This window comes from Brugia malayi (genome assembly GCF_000002995.4).
Source record: "Brugia malayi strain FR3 genome assembly, contig: Bm_v4_Chr1_scaffold_001, whole genome shotgun sequence".
Lineage (NCBI taxonomy): Eukaryota > Metazoa > Nematoda > Chromadorea > Rhabditida > Onchocercidae > Brugia > Brugia malayi.
In genome coordinates, this window is record NW_025062475.1 from 10,524,114 (window position 1) to 10,545,283 (window position 21,170).

The window sequence follows — 21,170 nt, forward strand, 5'->3', positions numbered from 1 at the left end:
CGACCAGTGTGAAGCGTGTCACCCATTTCCAAGCAAATGCCATATTTATCTCCCCACCTTCTTCTCCTCCTCCTCCTCACCGTTAAACTCCTAAATAACCGATCAACTACTCCGGTTGCCGGAACTGTTTCATCCAACATAAAATTCATCCGTATTTTTTGGAAATCAATTGGTTAAATTTACATTTATTTCCGGTTTTTTCTGGTTTTCTTTTTCTATCGGCTGACAATAAAATATTATACAGTCATACACGGTATAGCGTAACGTAAAAGAAAAAAAGGAAGAGAAAAGAAGAGAAAAAAGGATATGCAGTCATCGCAACGGTTATATCCCGGCTTAAATACGATTACATCTACTGCTACAATGACACGTTACTCACCTACCGGAACCGGAGCAACAACGGCAGCAGCTGCATACCGTACCCGAATGCCTAGTGTAGGTATTCATAAACTTATCATTATTCTATTATCATTACAATTGTTCTCTTTGCCGATCATAATTTTCTCTTGATTATCTTGTCCATTTGTTAGAATATATTGCTTACTATACATATAAAAATATATATATATATATATCTGCTTACTATACATATATAAGTACGAAAAAAAAAATTTTATAAAGTTAATAAATCAGTTAACCGATATGAGAACAGTAAATATAGCATAATTGATCATTACAACAGCAACAATAACAATAACAATAATAGTAACGTAATAATTGTAATAAATGAATTTAATTTAATTTTAATGATACTAAAATGATAGCTAACGAATGCAAGATGCAATAGCAAATATAACAAGTATATTTCATTAATTTATGAATCTTCAACCCCTCAGCTAATTTCACCATTGAGCTGATCAATGTTATTGTCAAAAGCTTGTCAATGATGGTCATGAACTATTCATTCGTAGTCATTGAAATATTCATTCATTTGTAATCTGTATCTTTACATATATGCCGTATGTTTATGTCTATTCGGTATGTATGTACTTATATATTTATTTATTTGTTTATTCAATACTTACCTTAATTTGCTTATTTATTTATTACCTATCATACATTATTTAATTCTGGAAATTTAAATGTTATTTTTTGAAAAAACGAAAGAACGAAAAATGAAGTGATACAACTGCATACATGTATATAAATTAATGATAACTTGGAACTTATTCAAAATTGATCAAATTTTATTTCAATTTATTAACTTTTAAAATCAATAATTAATCAGAAATGCTATTTCAAAATCGTTTCGCATTTAAAGCTAACAATATTTGCAATCGTTTTGAACGATAAAAGAACATAAAAGAATGCGTATGATAACTAAATTTCATAGATTCAGGAAAACTTTTGTTCATAAATTGCTTAAAATTAAGGAAATTTATCCGAAAATAACTTTTCACATATCAATTTATATTATATATTGAGTTTTTCTTAAGAAAATGTTTTCTAGTTTTTATTATTTCTAGCAAAAAAGTTATGCATCGATTGCAAAGCAATTTTTTTTTAATTGGCAGAGTTAAGCTTAAATACAACTGAATAAAGTATATAATTTCTCCAATGCTATTTAAATTATTAAATAAATGCTAAAGTATTTTTAAAGAAATAAAAGAGCAAGATATGCCAGGAAATTTGAATTCAAAAGTATTCAAGTTATAATGATTTGATGGAAATAGTAGACATTGTTGAATAATAGTAGATATTGTTAAATAACAGTCTAAAAATTTCTCTTTTTTATCTTTCTTTCTTCAGCTTCATTTTTTTGTCGACTTTTTCTAGACGTTTTCAAGAATTAAGTATTACTTCACATAGGCTTTACTTCAGTGTTGTCAATAAACTTTTTTCCCTTTGTTTCTCGAAATTTCCTTGAGTAAAATAGAGTAAATAAGAAGACTTTTGCAACAGTTTAACTTTTAACCTTAGCATACAAGTATTCTTATGTTTGTTCTAATATCGTTGTACTTAGTTATACTTCATCACAAATTTTTGAAATTAATATTTTTAAGAACTTCTATAAGCATAATGTATAACATATTTAGTGCTCAATATCTGTTGCATGGTTTGCTTCACTTGGTAATCCAATAATAATTAAGTTTTTATTTTCATACGAAATTCAAATTTTCTGTTTGTGATTTTTTTTTTTTTGAAATTTTCAGAACTTTCAAACGAATTCAATTTTTGGCACTTTCGATGATACGTTATTTCAAGCAAGAGCAGCACAAGCTGCCCTTGCTGAAATTGACGTTAAAAATGTCAATATGGCTGCTAGTGGGATGCTTCGACCATCAGATATGTTCACGTACGTGGAACATTTCATTTTTTTTTCTTTTCTCTCAGCTTCGAAAAATTCTTATTACTTTTTTGATATTACCATTTCAGTTTCCAATAATTCTTTTAATCCTAGCCTTCTTCTCTTAGTTTCAGGTAAATTACTTAATTCTAATAAATGAATAAAATTGATGATTGTTTATGAGATAAGAATTGTCAACCATTATTCTAGCTATCATTCTACCGCAGCATCACATTTGCCATCATCGGGTGAATTTGATTCATCTTCAATTTCACAGAGTTCAATTATTGACTCATCTATGAATCATGCTGCCGACTCAATGGCGTCATTACAGGTTGTACAACTTCCGGATCAGTAATTAGTCTTTTTTTTTTGATCTCATCCGTTTTTTGCTGCATTAATTTGATAACAAATAGTGTTTATTTTTTTTGTAATTTTTAATTCGCATTTTTTCCGGTTATCTTATAGTACTTGCAGCATGTAATGGCAATGCAACACTATCCAACTGCACAATTTTCCCAATATCCAATTCCGTCACCGTTTGCAACCGCTACTGCAGTTGTTGCATCACAAAATGCTGCTGCTGCTGCTGCCGCCGCAATGCCAATATACCCATTATCAGCTCAAGCTACAGGTACTGATAAGAAACTGATAATTCTGATTCAAAAGGAAAAAATCCGTAGTTTTGTTTTTTTTGCAAAAATTTTTTCGTTTGTTTTCTTCATGTACTTAATTACGTTATATTTATTATATACATAAAAAATTTTATCAAAGTATAATTATTTTATAGTGACTAACTATGAGTTTCAATAGATTAAAATAGAAGGGTAAAAAAGAAAGAATTGAAAATTGCATATTACAGAATTGGACACAGATCCACGTGAATTGGAACGTTTTGCGGAACATTTTAAGCAAAGGCGTATTAAATTAGGCGTAACTCAAGCTGATGTTGGGAAAGCTCTCGCACATCTAAAGATGCCAGGTGTTGGTTCTTTAAGTCAATCAACGATATGCCGATTCGAAAGTCTTACTTTGTCGCATAACAATATGGTGGCGCTGAAACCTATTTTGCATTCATGGCTTGAAAAGGTTTTGTTAAAATCGGTTTTAAATTTCTCCTAAAAATGAGTTCTTGAATTATTTTTGGATGCGATATTCCATAATAATTTTATATAAATTAAATAATCAACCATAAATTAATTTTAATTTCGCTATCTTTTTCTAATATTTCAGAATAAGTTTTAACTTCATTTGTATCTTGAAAATTTAGAAAGGAAAAAAAAAAATAAATTGCACTGTTTTATTATCCAAATAAAGATTTCCCATAACATTACAGAAAATTTATTCATTACATTTGTTAAACATAAGCAAGTATGTTGTGTATTTCATGTAGGTAACTTGTGCATATTAATTAGGCCGAAGAAGTAACAAAAACGAAAGATATGGCAGGTGATGCACAAGGTATTTTACCAAATATGGATAAGAAAAGGAAGCGAACTTCTATTGCCGCACCCGAAAAACGTTTGCTAGAAGATTATTTTCGGTAATAAACTTTTTTTAATTTAATATCAAATTATAATCCCTCTCTCCTTTCCTTTATCACATTTTGCAGAAAGAATTTTCATCATTTTCCACAATATAATTTGACAAAGAAGTTAAATAGTTGATAAATAAATAAGCTAATATCATCAGCTTCCTTCCGAAGCCAAATTGTAGATCGGAATTATATTCAACTTCTTTTATCCTCGACGAAATCCTGAAATGTTGCTTTGTTACATATAAAAAAATAGATAAAGCAGTTTTTTATCCCTTAAACGTTTACTTTTTTTGTATTGATTTATTTTTTTGTATTAATTTATTGTTTGATTCAGATTGATAGCATAATTGTTCTTGAACAAAATTTAAGAGATTATTTGTATTCTTCATATCTTATTGTTATTATTATTATTAATGTTATTGTTATTATTATTAATATTATTACTATTATTATTATTATTACTATTACTATTACTATTACTATTATTATTATTATTATTATTATTATTATTATTATTATTATTATTATTATTATTATTATTATTATTATTATTAATATTATTACTATTATTATTATTAATATTATTACTATTATTATTATCACTATGATATTATTATCACCATTATATTACTGTTATTATTACTATCGCTAATAGTAACATTCTTAAGCATTATTGCTATCAGTACTTTATCATTGCTACATGTACACTGCCATCATTATTAGTACCGTTAACATTATCATTTACCAACATTGTTGTTAAATCATTACTGCTATCATTATTATTAGCATTGTTTTTATTATTGCTGTTAGCATTAATTATATGGTCAACAAAACAATAATACATTTCACAGACAACAGCCTCGACCGAGTGGTGAACGAATTTCAGCAATAGCCAATAAACTCGATTTAAAGAAAAATGTTGTCAGAGTATGGTTTTGTAATCAACGACAAAAGCAAAAAAGGTCAGTTATTGTTGAAAATTAGACTTTATAAATATCTGTTGCTACAAAATATGCAATAAATAGAACCATTAATTCATTTAAAATCAAAAAATAAATAAATTTTGTTAAAACAACAATATTTTTTAAAAAACATTTCGTGCATAAAAATCATAGATAAATTAAATTATGAATTTACCAAAATGTGAATATAATCTGCAAGCTTTCATCTTTCAAACTACAAGTTCTAAAGTCAAAACAAGCCAATTTGCACCATATTTTGAAGTTGAAATATACTAATCTTCATTTCTCTTTCTCTCTCTCTCTCCCTCTCTCTCTCTCTATGCATTTAGTATACAAGTGGAAGAAATGAGGGAAGAAAATAATATTGATTTTGAATGAAGGAAATGGTGGAGGTGATTTTAGGCAAATTTCAAAACAGGATACTATACATACAAATTGCAGTACTATACATTATCGTAATCGTGCAGCTGCAGTACCGTACACCAATCCATCATCAATTTTGTAGATGTCGAAATCAAAATGTGAGTACGCCACGGATGGTAGGAGCCAATATCAAATGTTCACCATTTTCAAGCGGTTATTTTGACTGAGAGAAAAAAAATTCAATTTTTTTATACCGTGTTGTTTACTTTAGCTGTTATTTGTGTAGCCATTGTATAGCATTTGTGCATCAATGATTTAATTTAATTTCATTTCGATTGATGAAAATTACGAAACCCCGCAAAACTTTGACCTTAATTTTATTTTAAAACAAAAGCAAAAATTAATCAAGACTCGTAGATTATTCTGCTCCCTAGAAAATTTTTCGAATTTCTTGAATTGATAAATCCCAGTCCTTTTTCTCCAAATTAGCGGAAACTACCTTCCCATACAATCAAGTGATCGTTTTCTTGTCTTTCATATTTCCATATACAAGATCGAAACAACAGCAATCGTTAAATGAATGCATTGTCGTTAATTAACTATTATTGAATTTAAAGACTTCAAATATGAGTTTTAATTCACCATTTTCTATTGATGCTCCTTTCATTTTGGAGATCACGACAAGTGGTTCTTGAATATAGCTCTATTTTTTTGGAGAAACTTCATTAAATTTACGTGTTATCAGAAATAAGACTTTGACATTTTCGGTAGAATCCTCGTCACCCTTACTTCCTCATTTGTTTATTTCTTAATGATGCATTGAAATATATGTGTATTTTCCCATAATACTGGCACTTCATTTCAATCACATCAGATGTCTTATTGAAATATGTTACAAGTTGAATACGTCCAAATTACTAAATTAAAATTCTTCGTGAAGTAGTTTCCGGATGCTCCAAAAAGTATGGTACTATCATATTCCTGTTTACGTTAACTTGTTAGTTTCAAACATTTTACAAGCAGGAAAGAAGAAAACAAAAAAGAAAAAATAGAACCGACATAGAAATCTCATATCTACCTTCAGGTTTTTATATATCCGGTACAACCTATGTTCCACGAAGTCTGAAAACAACTAGACAAAAGATTATATAAAGCAACAAAAAATTTGGTTTTCTTTTTCTTTTGAAGTGAAAATATATTTGATGAAATTCCGATAACTTTTAGATATTAAAATTTTAAATAGTTTCTTAATGTCTCAATTGTATTTCGCAAGAATTTAAAACACATTAACATGATAAACTGTCAAAGTCCAAAACTAATGCAGCATACTTTTAGAGCGATTCGAGAAATAATTAATAAGGGTCAATGACCGTTAGATTATAAATAGAAATTAATAGTCTTCAAAATCAAAACATTCCACTACGCATTTTTTTATCAGCTTGTCGTCGTCTAAATTCACCTTTATGGCGTTCTTTTAATTGTCGACCCCGTCCACCGGTATATGACGGTTTATGCCTTTCGTTAGGACCACTTCCTGATGCATGTTTCACCTCTTCCGCTTCCTTCGTACAGACATTACTTTGATTTTGCTCATCCAACATGACGGCACTCATTGTTTGTCGACCATTTTTAAAGTGTTTTTTCCTCCTTGAACTACCTTTTTCACTTGTTTTCTCCTCCTGATTCTCTGTATTAACATCTACATCACTGTCCACTTGCATACGATTCGTATTTGGTTTGATTCCACTGTTCTCGATTGCAACATCGCCATCTCTGAAATATGACAAAAGTTGAACTATCAAAATTTGTCACATGATCTGCGAACATAGGAATCGGGCAACCTGAAATCAAAATCGTAGTTTTGGTGCTGATCATCATACGTATCATCATATTCATCATCATACAGATTGTATTCCGCAGACGTTGTTTCCATATAACGATATCGTTCATAGCTTGGCCTTAGGGCAATCTTTTCAGAGTCTGGCACATCAAATGTTTCAGTGAATAACGGCTTACTGCAAAAGCTACAATCACTAGTTACAATAAGAGTTACAATAAATAATCTTCATTAAAATTTGAAAAATTTTGAAAAATCAAGAATAAATTCATTTCAACTAGTTATGGAATATAACTAAAATCCATTCAAAATTTAATTTAAACTTCAACACAAAACTAGTGCAATAGAATGAAAAACATGAATCTTACTTTTTGACTTCTGTATTCATTTTTCTTTCCTTTAAAAATGCTTCGATACCAAATTCAGCCTCCAAATCTTTCCGGATACTACTTGTTTTTGATTCGAAAGCATTATGAGCGGTGCCAAGAGATTCTCCCTCTTGTTTACTGGTGGATAGATGTGGTGGTTTCATGCAAATTAATGCATCTGACAGTTTCTTCTCGCTTGTGTTCGCTTTACAATCGCAAATTTCATCATCTCAAATTTTAAATAATGTAAAACTGGGATAGCAAGTTGAAATTTTTGAAAGCTTTTATAAAAATAAAAGATTGAGAATATAAACAAAACATCGCAAAATTTTTGAAAAAAAAATCGACTTTTTAGAAAATAAACAGCAATACAAAAAAAAAGATCGAATTTTTTTGCCAAAAGATCAAATTTTGAAATAATTTTCAATCATTTTCCTTCTCAGCTCCTTTTTGCTTTTTAAATTTAATATTATTATAAAATTTTGTTAACGATGATGTTTTTCAAAGAACGAAAAGAATAAAGAATAGATGAAGAAGAGGAGGAGGAGAGAGAGATAGAGAGAAAAACAGGAAGGAAAGCAGGAAAATGTGAAAATATGAGAAGAGAAGATTGTCCAATCATTAAAAATTCATTGGAATTCTCAGATGGATCGGTAGTCATTGGAAACAATAAAGCATTTTAGTGGTTCGCAAAATTTGTACAATTTTTTTTTTTTGTCTTTCATTCTTTTTCTTACTCTAACTATTTTTGCTTTTCTATTCATCACTTCTTATTCACTGAAATTAAACAAAATGTAAAAGAGGATGAAAACGGGAGAGGATAAGAGGAGATGATCATAAAAAGGAAGAATAAGAGAAACAAAAATGTTATGCATGCTACCGTTATCACCTGCAACTACAATTTCTTAGAAATCTACTTTGCTCGCTTGAAATATTTTCAGATTTTATTTTTAGAAATAATATTATTAACAGTAGTACTTTAATCCCAGGATAAAATATTGCAAATTTTTAGATACCATAATTTTTTGAAGCAGTGATTTTTCAGGCAATGAAGAAATTTAATGTACTGCTTTTGTATATGGGGGAAAAAGTTTTGGTTAATTCAGATTGGCAAAAAGTATTTTATGATTTTGCAGACAATATTACGATTCTGAATAGAAGGGATATGAAAAGAAAAAAGAATCAGAAATATAGGAAGAAGAGGTTTTAGAAGGAATTCAAGATAGTATTGTCATATAACCAAATATATGGAATGAAAATGATTTTTATTCAATGCGGTGATATATAATAGTTCAATATTCAGAGAAGAAGAAATTCCACTAAAAATTTTGAAAAGGTCAGCTAATTTTACAATGAAATGAACTTAAAATCATTTAATACATCAACTTCTCCATCGGGTCTTATACAGTCTCTAAGACGATTGAGCTATGTGAATGACCGGATAATTTTTTAGTATAGATTTAATATATAACAGAAACGTACCGGTAAAATCATAAAAGGGAGAACAGCCGGCAACAATCATTGATGTATTTTCTGCTTTTAGTTCTACCGACATTAAAGCTTGCAGATCCAAAGGCAATTCATTATTATTCAATAATGCATTTGCTGTTTGTTCAGTTTGATAACCGAAATGTCGCAGGCTCAACTAAAATCAAGTAAATCAAACTTAAAGATCATAAAATTTCGAAGCAATGACAAATTTAAACTTATTTCAATTTTTTTCTTTTTCTTTTTTTTCCTTTTTTGAATGCTACAATGAATGATCGATTCCCATTTAAGTCAGAAATGTATTAATGAAGTTCCATCAATTTTCACAAAAATGTTTACACTGTAAAAAAAGAGAAACAAGAATCAGGTTTTCTACCGCAAAACTTCAGAATCAAATCTTGTCAAAATTATATGAAAAATCTCATATCCTAAATGAACTAATATTAAAATGAGTCAGAGCATATATCAGACAAATCCTCAATCAAACAGTTCCTAAAATCATTTCTCAAAAAAAAAAAAAATATTTTTTTTTCAGGCAAACTTTCCATGATAAAATTCAAAATAAACTTTTTATGATAAAATTCAAATTAACATGAATAAATTGGGGCGAGAAATGGGGCAGAAGTTCGGCCAGATAATCGATTTTACTCTGCACTTCCTGATTAGCAGATGATCCAAGGCCCTGCAAATCAAAGCAAAAATTTCTAGGAATTTCTTCCTGATATACTCTCTTCATAAAAGAAGCAACATTAGTAAAAATGATGAACGGAATTTGTAGATTAATCTTATCTCAAAAAGAATTCGTATAAATTTAATTTCCACTTTTTCTGTTATTCAAGGCAGCTTTTCAGTTGTTCAACACTGCCAGTGCAGAAAATAATAAATTATAGCAATACAGGAGATGTAATACATCCAGAAAAGCTAAATATCAATTAAATAAATAAAATTAGTAACTTACAACAAGCAAACCACGTTTTTTCAACTGTTTCAAAACATTTGTAGTACAATTCTCTCTGATATATTCGAGGCTCGTATTTATATAAATCCTTTGTTCTTCATCGCATCGATTAAGAATCTCATCGATTGGATAAATAATACTGTAGTAAAAAATAAACCTGAAAAGAGTAGAAGATTTTAAGTGCCTAGAAAATAAATAAAGCTCATTTATGAAGCATATCAGCATAAGATTCATAATAATAATGCAGCAACTACTGATGTAGTTTCATAAAATTGATTTCGAATGATTTTTCTTATTCCAAAAGAAATATATTTGAAAAAATATTAAGGAAACAGAAAAATGCACTAAAACAAATAGACCTTTCTTTTTCAGAAAAGAACGAAGATGAGAAAACGATAAATAAAAATATCCGTTAGTTCATTAGAGTTTACTAGAGAGTTTAAAATTTGAAATGTAAAACCTTGTGTATTGCAAGCAGTTAACAATAACAGTATATAATTCATCGACTGAAGTAAGACAGTCAATTAAAGTGTGAAAAAGAGCATACGCTGAAGTTATCACGTTATCTACCAATATTAGCAACATCCTAAAATTCCAAATAAAGATGGACCAAACATCAGAAGCAACATAAATTACAAGTATATTTAATTTTTTGAAGATAATTTACAAGAATATTTAACATATTTAATGTGATAATCGTTGTTGGTGATAGCAGTAGTAGTAGTAAATGAAGGTAGCACATCAAATTTTTGAAAATCGTTTTTTAGAAGAGATTCAAGATACGCTTAACAGTGTGGTTTTTTTCAATTTGTTAATTAGGAAATAATAATAACGGATTTACTTAAATGTTCCTCGCAAATCTGCTGATGTGTTCATTATCTGCTCCATGCAATAATGCTCATCCAAATTCTCCACGAAAAGAGCTAAGCTAAATCAGCATATCATACATTCTTTCAATGTCATAACAATTTTTCAATGAAATTATTAGTTAAACTTTACAGCTAATCAATAAAAATCTTGGCTTAAGAGTTCGCCGTAAAAACTTGATACGAAAGCAAAACTGCTTGAAGTTAAAGACTGCAACGAATAATGAAATATGCAAATAAACGAAAGAAACATACTTATTCAAGAAACTACATAAGGTTGCTTGTGATTTATGATGATTAAACAACAGCGATGAAACAGCTGTTAATCCCTCAAAATTTATTAAACATTTCTCCAAAAATGACTCCATTTTATTGACATTGTTTTTAGAAAATGCAATATCACTGCTGTAGTCAATTAATTCCTAAAATATTGAAAAAGGAAATTCATTTTTCTATAATTCCCATAAAACACTACAGATAAAAGTTTGTCATTTCCACGAAATTAGGTAATAAGATTATCATAATAAGCGGGAAAATTGTCAAGCTAAGACCAATGAACTTGAAAAAGCACTGCATTAACAAATCAAATATTCCTGACTCACAGATATTATAAAGAGCAGAGATAGGCTTTAAAATTTAAAAAATTACCTGTTCTACAGTTTTGATAAATGTTTCAATATCCTCTTCTGTGAACTGCCTTGCAGCAAGTGCTTGTGTCACGATATTCCCGACAGCATTTTGATTTGAGGTTTTAAATATTACAATTGCACGGAACAATCGATTTAAATTGAAGAGAGAGCTTTTCTGTTGGCTTTGTTCGTCAACAAACTAAATATTGATAATATGTGATTTGAAGAACGAATAAATTCTATTAATAAATGACTGTTAAAACTACTCCATTTTTTTGCAAAAGTAAACAATTAAAATTCATTTAAAGGATTTATAGGAGCATTTACTATTTCCTCCAAGAAAAACTTGTATCTATTTGTAGCCATGCTAATAATAATTCAATTTTGGAAGGAAAGTTCAAAAAAAGGAGAAAAAAAAATATGAACACCTGCTTCCAAATGTCTCTAGCTAACTTCAAGAAAAGCATCAAAATTTTTTTGTACATCTCAACAATTACGGCATGAATTTCTTCTCCACGATCCAATTGCCCACTTTTATTCAATACCATGCTTAAAGCTTCATCTTTTCGCCAATTCCTGAAACTATCGAGAATCAACAGCTATAAGAAGAAAAAATATCCGATAATTATAAAAGTTGGTTTTTAAAGAGTGAACTTTAGCATATTGACTTCAACATTGAATTCTAAACATTCAAAAAAAAAAAAAAAAACTAAACATGTAATAAGATTTCGCAAAAAAGTAATTTCTTTTAAGCAAAAAACAAAGAATGAATAACAACAAAGTACTTTGGGAAAATATGAAGGAAGCTGTCAACAAGCTCTAAAATTTGTGGATCATTAGATAATCTGTTCCTTAGAGCTGATTTCGATAATGATAAAATGTTATTCAACGATTCTATACCATATCTCCAATCACTGATCCACCTGTCAATATTCGTACCAATTTCAAGAACTGCTAATACAACCATTGTCTGAAATCGCAATAAACAATTAAATTTACGGAAAAAATTACACAGGCATACTCTTTCAGCCTCCAGAATAATTCCATAACTTAAATCAATTTGTTATCGTATAATCATAACAAAATAAAGCCCATTCCTTATTACTATTATTTGGCAACCCTTGTGAGAATTAATGGTTTGGGTAATAGTATGTGAAGTCATAAATGGCCATCTTTTCCTAACATTTAAATATCAGAAACTCCAATTTAGAAAAATCTCAACAAATGTTACAATGCACTGATAACAAATAAACTGGTTAAATATATTGATTAACTTTTATTTTAATTTTAACGACCAACAAAATCATAACAATAGTAACAAATTTCTTCTGTTCAAAATAACCGGTGTACAAAATTAGACAACACTCGGTAAGAACAAGCCTAGTTGCCAATCATTACCTGTAAATGACTAGCAAAAGAAATCTTCAAAATAAAGAAATTTAAAAAACTTGGAGCAAGACAATCCATATACTTGAAATATTATTGATGAACATATGTGCGATACCAGAATGACAACAAATGTAAAAAGATTACTTTTCCAGCCTTGTCCATTCGAAGAAAAATATAAACAATATTTAAATTAATCATAGAATATTTTCTCAAAAAACAAATAAAATATTAAATTAACTATAGGTGCCAATTTTTCAAAATTTAATATTCAGTTCGGTGGCCAATTCATCTGAACTTTTTCATGCAAAAATTGTGGAAGCCATTCGAGGTATTCATCCAAAAGATATTCACTTCTATTCCTCCAGACTTCCAATAAACGTGTTCGGCTTGTTACCTGGAAAACGATGCAACAAGAGCTCTGATAAATTAATTCATTTTCTTTTTTTTTTTAAGTCATTGGAATTCAAATTTATGAAATTAATAATGTTTCTACCTCATACTCAATCAATGCATTTAGCAGTTTCTCCGTTCGCATCTGCAATTTTGCCCATGGTTTCGACATTGTACTTGGTGAGAGTAGAAGTTTGTCAGCGTAAAGCGCCAAAGGTGGACAAATTGAACCATCGAGAAAGAATTGTGCAAAATAACGATACAAATTGATATTAAGGGGTAATGGCTGTTCAACTCTGCCTAAAGACCAATGCATATCGCTGAATGTTCCATCCATGAAAATGAGGATAGTATCTGTAGTTGGATCATATCTGAAAATTCGAGGTTTTTCAACCATGATACAAACAAAATTCTTGGTTTCAAATTTTTTCTGAAACTTATCAGTAGATGACCAATTGCTGAAAAACTCTTCATTACCGTGGCTCAGCTCCCTTAACTGGTGTGAAGTGGCAGTAAGTATTTGCCAAACGAGGTAACCAGTTTTCTTCAACACAAATCACATTTTGCATATATTTTTTGTCTTTCCGCTGCAAATTAACTAATATTGATAAATATAAAATTTCAAATAAAATCAAATATGAATGTGAAAAGAAAATAGTCCATCATTGCAAATGAACTTCAAAACAATTAATTGCCCCACTTTCCCTCCTTAAGGCAAGTAAATTCGACAACAAACCTCTACGATTTCTTGATATAATACCCATTCTGGTTCATCTTTGAATAATACAGAACTTGGATCGATATAAATGTAGTCCTATAAACAGAGAATGTACTCGGAAGTACTTTCAAAACCTGGGCATTTTAGTAATGAATAAAGCGTGACAGACAAGTCAAACCTTTAATTTCTGAGATTGATATGCACCTTTGGGAACATTCTCTGTCGCTATTGGATCCATTCTTCTCGCTATATTATCAGTAAGCGAAGCAGTCACAATCTGCCTGACGGGGAAAAAAATTTCGATTGAATAATCAAATTAAGGGAAGAAATAACTTCACACTGATTTGAAAATCAGTTCTCAATTAAATATAAATAAAAAATCAAAATACTTCAATGAATTGACTTTTCTAACCTTAACATTAACATTTCTTTATCATTGGGAGGTTTCATAGCAAAATTTATTGTAAACACCTCATCCTGTGGGCACTTTGAGTTGATAATTTTGGCTAGCTGCTGACGTAATTTTCGGATTTCAATAAGCGCTTTATGACGAACTCCCAATCGATGACATTCCTCTTCGGATCCCTAAAAATGCTTTTGATATGAAATAAGCATACTGAATCCTTTTTGTAGTGAAAAAAAGATCCAACACACATACGCATACTTACATGCACACACAAAACGAATTCCTCACTTCTAATGCTTCAGCACTCAATACAGCTCGTAACATGACAGTAAGGTCGCCAAAATTCCGAGCTTGTCCAGGTGGGCACCACGATCGCCTTTGCTTCAATGCTTCAAGCATCAAGGCTTGTGTTTCTTCAACACTTCCACCTCTGAAGCAAAAAGATTTCTCTAAAACTAGAAAAATACTTGAGTATCCTAACTGCAATTTTCTGTATTTTACAGATTATAGAGCCAAAGTAACCTCAATAAATAAAGAGGAATTAGTGGTTCTCGAACTGATAATGCAGCAACCAAACAACAAGCATGAGTCAACAGAGAATGCTGATTTGCCATCACAAGTATCTTTGCAAAGGATGGAGCCAATGGGAAAATAGATAATGTTTTTCCAAGAAAACTAATTCGTGCTTCTTTCTAAAATAATGTTCAAAAATCAGGTAAAACAAATATCAGGTAAAACAAAATTACAAATAAGAGATGGGAATCAGAAATGACTAATAGACAAATCTTGAATTTACCTAAATTATGATATCAAACTTTTGCACAAGAAATGAGATCACTAAACGTATACATATAGCCAGTAAAACATCGCTGCAATGTGGCAGATTATTCTTTACTGTAAATTAATAGAATAAAAAGATCTATATATAACAATAATAATAATAACAAGCACTGTACAAACGAACCACGTTATTCTTCACCGTCACTTGTAAGGCACCCAAACGGATTAAACGCTTTTCAGCTTCTTCCAGTGAATCTTCATCAGGTACTGTTGGAAAAGGGAAATTCGCAACCTCAAATATAAAATTAAAAAGTGTTTTTTCGAGATTAATGTATTACACTCTGAAAAGAAATGTTAAATTTAAAGCAATAACCTTGACGATGTTCATAGACTTTAAATGAAGTACTAGTTGGTCAACCGGTTTAGTCAGTATTTCTGGAGGGCTGAATTTCTCGAAATCCGAATAAACCATTGAAGAGTACAATCTGAAATTCGATGTCTTAGGCATGCGATAAAAAAAAATGTCTTTCAACAGCAAGAATTTGAGATTAATTCAGTGATTGCACTTATGACTCTTGGACGAGCAAGCAAAAAACGAAAAAAAAAAGTGTTCTCATATAAATCGAGTGTTTAATACCGCAAAATTAGGAAAGATCTTTTTCTGCCCCATCCATTTCTAACAGATAATATAACACAGAATGCTTAGAACAGGCTTACCCTTTAGAACCCCCCTCTCTCTCTCTCTTTTTAGAAAGAGATTGCTGTAATATACAACATACGTTACAAAAATATTTTTAAAAAAGTGACAGTTTAAACAATGATACCTATAGACTTCACCAGGTTGAACACGTCCGGCACGTCCAGCCCTCTGATCAGCTGATGCCTGCGAAATCCAATTTATAAAAAATTGAGAAACACCAGTTACCGGATCATAATGACGTCTCTTTTCACGACCACTATCGACAACATATCGAACAGCGGGAATAGTTAGCGATGTTTCTGCTACGTTCGTTGCAATTACGCACATCCTACAATATCAAACTAACAAGCATCAGAAGCATATGTAAAAAAAAAAAAAAAAAAACGATATAGGCTACGATAGGAAAAGCCATGTACAAGAAATTCACTGGAAGACTATTTAAACGGTAATTAAGATAATGTAGGAAAACAAACCGGTGCCCATCTGGAACCGGTTCGAAGATCCGCTGCTGTTTTTTACTGGATAGCAGAGAATAAAGCGGTAGGCAGAAAAGCGGAGGAATTGATGAGCTTGGTGGACGTAAAACTTCGGGATGAAGATTCTAAAGAAAAAGATCAGTTTGCACAAATGGAAACTATAAACTTAAACTGATAAAGTTGGTGTTGGATCTCACTCATTACTTCATGAAATTTTTTTTAGTTTACAACTTACGATTTCATTTATTTCAGAGTCGGAATCGCCACAATCCAAATGGTCAGCATCAGCAAACCTATCTTCTGCTAAATCATCATCTGCAGATTTTTCGTCTTTTTTTAATTTACTCGAAATTGTCTTCTCCAGTTTCAATTGATTTTGCTTCAATTTTTTTCTACCGTCTCTTCTTTTCTTTTTTTCGCAGCTTTTCTGCCTCAATGATAAAAGAACACTAACTTAGGTAAGTATTTTGAGAGATTAAATGAATATTCTGATGAAATGAATTCTCACTTTCTCTCGAAGAACATTAAAAAAGTTGCTTTTACTGTAAATGTGATGAAAATACTTCTTCGCTATAAAAAAGATACCTAATCGCATAGCGTTCCACAAGCCATTTTAACAGGGCCATAACCTGCAATAAATGGTAATAAACTAAGCAATATCATACTTAAAATAAATTCGATAGAAATAGCTGAGGAAATCACTAAAATTTCTCTGAAATATCAGAAGCAATACCTCTAATTTTCCAGAAAGGAAAACCAATATGGTCCCAGGACCTTTCTTTTCATGAATCTTACAAATTTTATGAAACGCTGCAATGAGATAATTTTCTGGTGTGCGCTTTTCAAAATGAACAGATACAGGATATTGCCTTGCATCAATACTCAGTACAGGTGGGAGCGATACAGGAAACAGCCTAAAGTAAAGAAGACAGAAAGATAAAATATAAGTTGATGCATGCAATAGTAAGTATTGAAACAAATACGTAGAAAAAAAATTGTAGATGCCTGAAAAAAAAAAAAAAAAAAAAAAACGAAAAGTAAGCAATTCGCCAAGTACCTTTTGTTTTGAAAGTCATCTATACGTAAGGTTGCGCTCATAATAATAAGCTTTAACGGTGAGCCTGAACGGGAGCGGTATGGTGCTATTCGTGTCAATAAACCAATGAGCACATCACTGTACATTGATCGTTCATGTGCTTCGTCTAAAAAATCCTTCCATATAAACATATAATGATAACGAAATAAAACTAAATTAATCAGAAATAAAAATTTTCTTCTAATTTAAAAAAGCTATTATTTAAATAGCAGCTTACCGATTATAATAACAGAATAAGCTGAAAGCATCACATCTTTTTGAATTTCTTTCATTAAGACGCCATCCGTCATAAAAAGAATGGATGTTTCAGCTGACCGATTACCTTCATATTTTATCTGCAACAACAGTCTCACAATTTATATCAATGATTAGAATTATCAACCTTTGCCGCCATTCATGAAGTAGATGTACTTAACCAAAATGAAGTTCTCTTAATTGCTAGTTATTTTAACATTCTAATCTTAGAAGAATATAAGTGTTTTATCTGGTTGACAAAAAGGAAATTTACTTGAAATGCGAGACACAAATAAACTCCACAGCCCAACAATGGTTAACAATTCCTCAGACAAATTCATTCTTCCTTTAGAAAATTACTTCATAGATATACATATAAATTTGCAAATCATACTTGATATGACACTGCATTTGGTAAATTCATTTCATGTGCTACGCGTGCTGCCATACTTATAGCAGCCACGCGTCGAGGTTCAGTAACTCCTATCAATTTACCATCACGGGTATAACCAGCTTCATACAAAAACTGCGGTAGTTGCGTTGTTTTTCCAGAACCGGTTTCACCGCAAATTATCGTTGCCTGATGTTGGAAATGATAAAATTGCAAACTTTCTATTTCTGCGAATTTTCATGCAATTCAAAGAATATACAAACGATAAACCACTATTGAATTTTGGAATTTTCAGTTTTCTTAATGATTTTATTACTCTACATATCTACAGTTTAATCAATTTAATTATCCATATTCTATTTGCAAATTATCGATAAACATACGCAATTATCATTTATAGCTTCCATAATGATCTGTTCTTCAGCATATATAGGCAGCTTTGATCGTTGTGCTTCAACACTTTCGTTGCGATGAACAGGGACAAAGTTGCTTTTCTGTGCATCTTCCAGTACTGACATTTTATTCCTAACGAATATTTTAACTGGCAGATTTGCAACGTCAAGTTCCGAAGTACTTGGTTCTATAAGTTCTAAATTGAAAAATACAAGAAAAAAAAAAACTGTATAAATGAATTTCAAGTTTCCATAAAACGAACTCAAAAAAAGTATTACTAAACATAAGAAAGTTAGATTTAAAGAAAATTACAACCATTAAATGCATACCTTCATTGTCTTTGATCTTCATTTTATTCTCTTCAGTATTTTGGTTTGCTAAACTTTCCTGCTTTTTATCCCCACTATTCACAGCTTGTTTTTCTACCGCATCGTTATCGCATGTGGTGAATATTGATGATTCTGCGTTAACTGTTGTTATCTGGAGAAAATTCAATAATTAAAACAAACAATATGTTCATAAAGTTGGCATTTGTAACACAGTTATATTACAGAGCATCTACATCTACAAATAATACCATGTAACTTCGGCAAAAACAAACATACTACGTCAACTTTATGTAAAGAAATATAACCTCCTCCATAAGCGAAACATCATCTTCGCTTTCACTTCCTGTCTCGTAATAATTTTCTTGCACTGGCTGTTTTTTCAGTTCAAGTAAAGAGTTACATTTACGACCCGCCAGATTTGATAATTTCTTTGCGACGAAACCATCCTCTGGTCTAAACAGTATGAAAATTTACAATAAATTTTGAACATAAAAAAACGGTGGGTTCCAAAATCTGGTGGTTTATCAGATTTTGAGAATTTTTTGGTTAAGAAAGAGTAGAAAAACTGCCAATAAATTTAACACTTTTCAGGCTTCCTCGGATGAACTTCTGCTGCAAGTTTGCTCATTATTCCAGTGGATAACTGGTACTGCATCAAATTTTCCAGAAGTGATTCCTTCTGAAAAAGGTAAAATTAAACCAGCAATATTTTTTAAATTGGCAAAAATCTAAAATTTTTTTAAAAAAAATGAAAAAAATCTGTCAACAAAAAGGAATTAGGCGAAAACTCGCAAAAAATGATTTAAATATGAACAGCTTCTCCTTAAAATTGTAGTAGTCTTAGTAAACTGTATATCAAAACAATAGTAAATTCTCACTGATTCTTTCTTCTTCTTTCTTTCCATTATTTTTATCAGCTTCTTCCGCTTAGTTTTAGATATTTTAGCTTCCGCTTCTTCCAGACGCCTTTTCCTTGCTTCACTTTTTTTCCGATTCATTACTTTATCGTCTGCTTTCTTTACTTTTTTCTTCTTCAATAAAGATTTATAAATGAAACTGTTACCACAAATGCCGAAATTTAATTCAAGAAAAAATCTGTCGATTATTTTACTTAAATCGAGCTAAAATTAAGCTAGATTTTGGTTTTTATGACAAAAATTCAGCTTACTTTGGTCTTTACTGGTAATATAAGAGCATTAGTTGTATCGACCGGATTATTATAATCAACCGAGCTCATTTCCATTTGTCCCAACCCAGCACATCTGTTTTCAGCTGCATTCTGTGCGATTTTCTTCATTCTTGCAACAGTATCTACTACCAAATAAGGCAGAACAGATTTCAGGAGTACAACAACCTGATTTAATATACTGAAATATTTCAAATACCATTACTCGACAAAATTATCTACGACCAACAAGGTAAACTAGTATGAAGCAATCTGTAAAAACGCAGCTAAATATATTAATAAAATTACACACTGAGGTTATTATGAAATTCATGGGAGTTGGGATGATGGGTGATGAACTTGACGGATTCGCTACGAACACAAACTTGGATACTATTCTTAGATGGACTGCACTGAACTGGAATTGAGACAGTGGCAAGCTTTAACGCTTGGGTACTATCACTTATTTTTTCGGACGTAGGACTAAGTTATCACTGAAGTTTATCATGAAAAATTCCGCTCGATCACATGAAGTTTCTTAATTTACTTTATAATCAAGACTGCTTATTTAGGAATGGCAACAAGGTTAGGAAAATGCACACAAAAAAATGCATAAGGTTAGGAAAAAAAAATGCATATAGGAAAATGCGGAGTTAATAGAATAACTTTACATTTCTCAATAGCTTACTCTTTTGCTGATAATATAATGTATTCAAATGCTGTTAAAATCACATGAGATTCGGCAATGTTGATGGAAAATATGGAAAGACTTAATTTTAACAGACTCATCCAATCTGACATAAAGTTTATTGCACTTATATCCTTTCATCCTTCCTAACTCTATCAATTCATTTCAGATTCCAGTAAATTTAAAGAGTTTCCGGATGAAACAACGTGTGAAATTGCATTTCCCAGTAATTGTTTTAAATTTTTTAAATTGTTTCTTTCTTCTCCCACTTTTCTATTCTTCCCTCTCTCCATTCCTTTTATTCTCTCGCTATCTCTCGCTTGCTGTGTAGATATACAAGGAATGAATCTACGCTCTTCATTCATTTCTCATCCTCTCTGTATTTCTTCAATCCTTCTCTTTTTCTCATTCTCCCTCACTCACTCAAGTACTCATTTCTTTGTTGTTATTGATGTTTGCAAAATAGAATAATTAATTATAATTTATGTGAATGTTTGTTTTTGTTCTCAATCAGATGTTTATTTCTATTCGGGAATGTGATTTGAGCGGTGATAGAGAGACTTGCTTGAATCGATTTAGATCTGAGGGGTGAGACCATCGATTGGAATGGCGGTAGTGTGCATTCACTTACGCCCGAAGTGCATGTTAAGGTCATCAGTGATCTCTCTTCATTTGCCTCATTTATATCGTTGCTAGTGCTAATTCCTTATTAATTTGGAG

At 30.7% G+C, this 21,170-nt stretch overlaps 3 protein-coding genes and 1 non-coding gene across 7 annotated transcripts; 1 reads left to right on the forward strand and 3 right to left on the reverse strand.

Moving 5' to 3' along the window:
• Positions 1–306: 306 nt before the first annotated feature.
• On the forward strand, positions 307–5,376 carry Bma-unc-86 (Uncharacterized protein; the record flags this gene model as incomplete). Of its 4 annotated transcripts, none has more annotated exons than XM_043077414.1 (8): positions 307–435; positions 2,154–2,296; positions 2,498–2,621; positions 2,765–2,921; positions 3,150–3,376; positions 3,703–3,830; positions 4,676–4,786; positions 5,292–5,376. In XM_043077414.1, 8 exons carry the CDS (start codon positions 307–309, stop codon positions 5,374–5,376), a joined length of 1,104 nt encoding a protein of 367 aa, XP_042933348.1. The 4 variants fall into 4 exon arrangements, with proteins under 4 accessions (XP_042933348.1, XP_042933349.1, XP_042933350.1 ...); XM_043077415.1 differs by lacking the exon at positions 5,292–5,376 and adding an exon at positions 5,228–5,291; XM_043077416.1 differs by lacking the exon at positions 307–435 and adding an exon at positions 955–978.
• Positions 5,377–6,555: 1,179 nt separating this feature from the next.
• Bm2012 (Uncharacterized protein) lies at positions 6,556–12,262 on the reverse strand (the record flags this gene model as incomplete). Its single annotated transcript, XM_043077418.1, has 12 exons — positions 6,556–6,922; positions 6,991–7,164; positions 7,355–7,583; positions 8,837–8,999; positions 9,435–9,524; positions 9,801–9,957; positions 10,261–10,386; positions 10,642–10,728; positions 10,922–11,088; positions 11,315–11,494; positions 11,724–11,871; positions 12,081–12,262. The coding sequence occupies 12 exons, from the start codon at positions 12,260–12,262 to the stop codon at positions 6,556–6,558; spliced, it is 2,070 nt and encodes a 689-aa protein (XP_042933352.1).
• A 690-nt stretch (positions 12,263–12,952) lies between these two features.
• Bma-rha-2 (DEAD/DEAH box helicase family protein) lies at positions 12,953–19,894 on the reverse strand (the record flags this gene model as incomplete). The annotated part of the gene is made up of 24 exons (XM_043077419.1): positions 12,953–13,078; positions 13,178–13,445; positions 13,552–13,661; positions 13,811–13,888; positions 13,971–14,073; positions 14,205–14,377; positions 14,487–14,628; positions 14,721–14,890; positions 15,163–15,270; positions 15,352–15,463; positions 15,803–16,006; positions 16,152–16,279; positions 16,390–16,585; positions 16,740–16,783; positions 16,888–17,068; positions 17,212–17,356; positions 17,468–17,585; positions 17,879–18,064; positions 18,259–18,455; positions 18,598–18,748; positions 18,903–19,050; positions 19,182–19,276; positions 19,476–19,628; positions 19,766–19,894. The coding sequence occupies 24 exons, from the start codon at positions 19,892–19,894 to the stop codon at positions 12,953–12,955; spliced, it is 3,465 nt and encodes a 1,154-aa protein (XP_042933353.1).
• Positions 19,895–21,041: 1,147 nt separating this feature from the next.
• On the reverse strand, positions 21,042–21,114 carry Bm16782. The gene has a single exon (XR_006228095.1). It is a non-coding gene; the product is annotated as a small nucleolar RNA Bm16782 (small nucleolar RNA).
• Positions 21,115–21,170: the final 56 nt, after the last annotated feature.